Source organism: Nestor notabilis, unplaced genomic scaffold (genome assembly GCF_000696875.1).
Source record: "Nestor notabilis isolate BGI_N333 unplaced genomic scaffold, ASM69687v1 scaffold17723, whole genome shotgun sequence".
In the NCBI taxonomy this organism is placed as follows: domain Eukaryota; kingdom Metazoa; phylum Chordata; class Aves; order Psittaciformes; family Psittacidae; genus Nestor; species Nestor notabilis.
Window position 1 is genome coordinate 3,834 of NW_009920759.1, and position 5,460 is coordinate 9,293.

At 54.3% G+C, this 5,460-nt stretch overlaps 1 protein-coding gene across 1 annotated transcript; it reads right to left on the reverse strand.

Moving 5' to 3' along the window:
• Positions 1-66: 66 nt before the first annotated feature.
• LOC104402859 (zinc finger protein 777-like) lies at positions 67-4,839 on the reverse strand (the record flags this gene model as incomplete). Its single annotated transcript, XM_010010844.1, has 5 exons — positions 4,806-4,839; positions 3,754-3,945; positions 2,648-2,902; positions 1,798-1,911; positions 67-893 (listed from the first exon to the last, which is right to left on the reverse strand). Coding segments are annotated over exons 1-5 (1,422 nt in total), but the record flags the coding sequence as incomplete, so codon positions are not given.
• Positions 4,840-5,460: the final 621 nt, after the last annotated feature.

A 5,460-nucleotide genomic window follows, 5' to 3' on the forward strand; every position in this document is an offset into this window, starting at 1 on the left:
TGAGTGAGGACCCGTCCTGCCTGTGGGCACCTCAGGGGCTTCCTGTGGCTGGGGCTGCTGGGATACTGGCACGCTCTGCTGGAGCACAACCACGGCCTTCTGGCGCTCGTGTATCTTCTGGTGGCGCGAGAGGTGGGTTTTGCGGGTGAAGCATTTCTTGCAGGTGGGGCAGCAGTACGGCCTCTCCTGCGTGTGGGTCCGCACGTGCCGATGGAGGTTATACGTACAAGAGAAGATCTTTTTGCAAAGGGTGCATTTCATTACAGGCTTCCTCAGAGATTTAGGGCTCTGCTGGCGGGAGAAACACGTGCTGGACAGGCTCGGGCTGTCCACCTCCTCCTTGGGCTGGGCCAGCCAGGGCCGCCCCCCTGTGTAGGTCCTGCTGCCCAGGCTGCGGACATCTCCACAGAGAGCCCCACAGAACTTCCCCCTGGGCCGGATCCTCAGCTCGGGGTGGACATTCCCCCAGACCTTGGCACCAAAGGCCCTGTCTTTTATGTGGATGCTCTGATGAAGGTCGAGGTGGCGTTTGTCCGCAAAGCTGATCTCGCATATGGCGCACTCATAGGGCCCCTCTTTGGCATGGCTCCGCTGGTGGATGATGAGGTTGATCTTCAGGCGGAAGCGCTTCCCGCACTCGGTGCAGGGGTGCGACCACTCACGCACATAGCCGCGCCGACAGTTGCCCATCAGCAGGCTGCTGCTCGAGCACCGGCTTGGCTTCTTCTTGCTCCTGGCCTTGCACTGCTCACTTTTGGGGCACTTGGGGAAATCTGTGCTAGAAGAGGCTGCAGAAACCTCTTGTAACACCTTGGGCTCCTCTTCCTTCACCTTGACCTTTTTAGGAGAAGCCTTGTGACATGGCGGTTCCTTTTCCATTAATAAACTTTCCTCTGAAACAGAATACAGGCTTTGGTGATTCACACTCCCCAGACAAACCCAGGTCAAGTCTCAAAGCACTGAGCAGGTTTTTACGTATCTCGGAGCTACCACCAAATGTGAGAACAGAGTTTGGAAAGGCACAAGTGGTGCCACCACAATGTCCTGAGCCACTCAGTGTGGTTTTGGGGGGTCCCAGGAAGAACCAGGCTGTAGTCTGCTGCCACACCAGCACAGCTGGGGGCACAGAGGGATCTGCCTCCAAAACCACCACACCAGTGACAGCCACAAGATGTAGCAGGAAAAAAGGTCATGGAAGAGTAACAGCCTGCAGTACTATAAGCTCTTCACTTCTGTCAAGCTTGGGACTGTCAGCAAACCCCAAATGCTGTGACCAAACGAGCCCTCCTTGTGAGCACTGTGGCAAAGTGCCCACCTCCCCTGCAGCCTGGCCATTGAGCTGGTGTAAGCTATGCCCAGTACCGGTGCCAGGAACAGGCTCTGAGCCCCTGATGAGGGAAGTGCTCTGTGTATTAGCTTAGCAAAGCTTCAGGACCAGAACAGAGGGTGTCTGCAGACAGCCACCCTGCTTCCTGCACCCCCTGCTCCCACCATGGAGAACAGGGCCATGCCACGGGAAGCTCAAGGCCGCTCTACGACAACACAGCAGAGCTGGAGGAAGGAAGCATGCTACCACTGCCAGCTCTCCCTCAGTTTCTGATAAAAGGAACCACAACCAGCCCGTAGCTCTTTCCACACAGATGGAGCTGAAATGGCCAACACCAGTCCCCTGCCTTGCTCAGTGATCAAAGGGAGGCTTGAAACTTTCTTCTCCCACCCCCTTTCCAGCATATTAGTGAGCTGGGAGCTGCTTCCTGCCCGTGGCACCCTGTGTCTCCCCAGCCTAGCGTTGCTCACTAGTGCTGGGCTCAGCCGGGTTCTCTTCCGTCTCTGGCTCTGGCCGATTCTCACTCCGCAGCTGTGCTTTTTGTGCACTCAGGGACATGACGTTCATCACCAGGATGGGGAGTTCTGTTGGCAGAGAAAAGCAATCGTAAAAACCCTTGGAGAGCTCCCATCTTTCTACTTAGTGGGATACTGTGTTGGGAGCATGGAGAAGAGTCAGAGAAAGCTGCAGCTCAAGAAGCCATGACATGTTGTGGCAGGGGAGTTTAGGTCGGATAATAGGAACATTTTCTTCATCAAAGGGTTGTCAAACACTGGCACAGGCTGCCCAAGGATGTGGTGGCGTCACCATCTCTGGTGGTATTTACAAGACTTGTAAACATGGTGCCTTAGGGACATGGGTCTGTGGTAGACTTGGCAGTGCTGGGTTAACAGTTGGACTCAATGATCATAAAGGACTTTTCCAATCCAAACAATTCTGTGGTTCTATGGAAAGCACGTGAGGTGTTAGAAGGAACTGGAGTGAAGCCACACACAAGCAGAGAGAGTGCTGGGAGAAGAGACACCGAGGTGCCATGTGCTGTCACCTCTGCAGAGCAGCCTTATCCCTCTTAAACCCTCCCCCATCAACTCCATGGGCAGCATTCCCACATTCCCTTGGGTTCAGGCCCTTGAACCCTTTCTGTTTTCTATGGCAGCACCTTGACAACACACCCCAAGGCTTCTCCTTTTCCCTGCTGATGCTCCTCTGAACCACAGTGACCTGCTGTGCCCTCTCCAATAGACCTGCTGGGAGCCCTCCTGAAAGCTGGGACAGGAGCAGCCCAGGGAAGTACATCCCCCCGGCACCCACCAAACTCACCTCTGTTACCTTCCATGGGGTCTTTATCTTTTCTCAAAGCCTTTTTCCCCTGCTTCACCTCTTCTGGTCTCTGCAGGGGCTTCTGACCATCCATGATGCCTGTCTGAGGAGCCTTCTGCCTAGCTCTACTGCGTGTCTGTGGGGGCTCATCACCCTCCCTGGCACGTCTCCGTGGGAGCTTCTGGCCATCTTTGGCATGGAGCTCCTCATTCCTCTCAGTCCGGGGGGGGACATCAGGCTTGGACCCGGTGTGCTCTGCTCAGGGGGCAAAGGACACTGTGTTTTATTAGGAACTGGCTGCACTTTTATCCTGTCCAACCCCAGAAGTGATGCTTCTCTCCCTACCCCTGGAGCTGGCAGGAAGTGCAGGTGACTGAACTGAGTTACTGAGAAGATCTTCAATAGCAGAAAGTGGAAATCTCCAAGGAGAGGAACAGCGCCTCTCAAGGCAACATCTTTTTTCTCTCTTCCTGCGAGCACTTGAGAAACCAGTCCCCAAAGACACACTTGGGGCTTGTACTGTTTCTGGTAGTGCTCCCCAAAGGATGGAGCCTGCCCTTTATGCCCACCAGCACTCACCTGGTCTCTCCTGGGTCTTCTTTCACCCCCAACTCGTCAGTCCTGCAGGAACGAGCTCTCCATCACAGCTCTGCCCGCACGTCTCCTCTTCTTCTGGCTCTGCCAGCGTCTGCCCGTCCCTTTCCAGCCTTTGCACTAAACAATTGATTTTCTACCTCTCCCATGCCATGCCCCCAGGCTCTCCTCCCTTCTGCTCCCCCCAGCACTAGCAGGGCTGCTCCAGCCTCCTCCTCCCACTGGAGGTTCCTAAGTTCCTCCATTCCAACTGTGTCTCCTCCCTCACTGAGGCAAGCAGGAGCATTTTTGGAAGCCCAGGATTCATGCATGAGATCAGGTGAAGGATTTCCAAACTGCACGGCAACAGGACTGGAAAGGTCTGTAAGAGCGAGGTCCCTCCACTCCAGGCTCCATCCCAGCCCCTCCCAACAGGCCTTGTCTGGTTTTCTCATGGGATTCATCTGACTGAGCATAAACATTCCTGATAAAGCCCAGACAGGAAGTGCCATGTCTCCCTGGCACCACCTCACCTCTGTTAGCTTCCATGGGAACTTCATCTTCTTCCAAAGCCTCTTCCACGTGGTCTTCCTCTGGTGCCTGTGGGGGCTCCTGCTCTTGATCCTCTCTGATACATGTTTGTGGGGACTCCTGGCCATCTTTGGTGCAGAGCTCTTCACCCCTCTCAATCCGGCAGAGAATGTCAGGCTTGGACACGGCATAGTCTGCTCAGGGGGCAGAGGACAGCATGTTTTGTTGGGAACTGCCTGCTCCTTTATTCCGTCAAGCTCCCAACCATTTCCAGGCAATCCTTCTCTCCCTAAGCCCATACGATGCAGAAAGGAGGTGCTGTGTTATTGCCCTGTGGCAGGACTCACCCACGAGCACGGCTGGAGCTCAGCTACAAAGAAGCTCTTAAGTAACAAAATGTGAACTAAAATCTCCACGGAGAGGGAAATGCTTTGTCTTGAACATTTTCCTCCCATTCCAACTCTAACAGTGACTTGAAGAGCAATTCTTGAGCTGGTGTCAGGACAGAAAACTCAGCTGAAGTCATCCAAGAACATGCTGGGTGTCCTTAGAAGGACTGAGCACCATTAGGCTGGTTCTTCACGAAGGCAAATGGAAACTTCCCTGCCACTTTATAGAGGGGCTAAACACACTGAACACAAGAACTAGGTCAAGGTACAATTATCAGACTTCACCCAAGTAATTCCTGCACAGTGCTGGAAGCTCACGATGGTTCCCTGACCCTGGAAACCCATTTGCATTGTGTTTCCACTGGAAACATCATCCCACATAGATATTTTTTTACGATAGATATTGTTTGTGTTACTATTGCTACTATTATTTTATTTCCTACAGACATTTCCTTATAGAATCATAGAATGGTTTGGGTTGGAAAGGACCTTAAAATCATCCATTTCCAACCCCCTGCCATGGGCAGAAATGCCTCCCACTAGACCATGCCACCCAAGACTCTGGACTCTGTCAATTCTTGATAAGCAGAAGGGAGGGAAAACAGGCAGTTTCTGCTCCCTACAAACTGTGGCAGGCAGCATCCAGCACACCCTGTGTGCCTTACCCAGGGAGATCAGTGTCTCGTAGTTGCCCCTCATCACAGCCCTGTACAGATCCTTCTGCCAGCAGTCCAGTCGCTCCCACTCCTGCTCATTGAAGTACACTGAGATATCATCAAACGTCACTGGCACCTGGAATCATAAGGATCACACACTCAGTGACTTCCAATGCGGTTAAATAACTGGAAACACACAACCACACTGGAAACCTGCGTGTGGTTGGCTTGGCTTTGGCTGCTGGAGCTCAGTGTGCCCAGCCACATCAGGGCTGCTGCACCCTGAGTCCAGGACTCCCAGATGCGAGTGCTTCCAGGGCGGGATGCCGTTCCGTGGGGGATCTCACCCCGGGAGCTGGGGGGCAGCCGCAGGATCCAGAAGTTCCTGTTCTTGAGGAGGTTCTCCACATTGTTGAGCCGCTGCTGGAGTTGCCCATAGTCCTGCAGGAGGCTGCCCAGGGTGGCCAGGTTGCTGCCCAGCTCCCCGACCAGGTTCTCGCATGCCAGCAGCCTCCGTTCTGCCCTCTCCGTCCTGCTCCACAGCTCCTGCAGCTGCTGGGCATTCACCTGCCCTGCCGCAGCCCGCGGCCCCATGGCCTGCACCGCCTTCTGCTGGGGGGCACCCAAGTCCCAAGGGAGAAATGAGAACTGAAGGGGGAGGCCC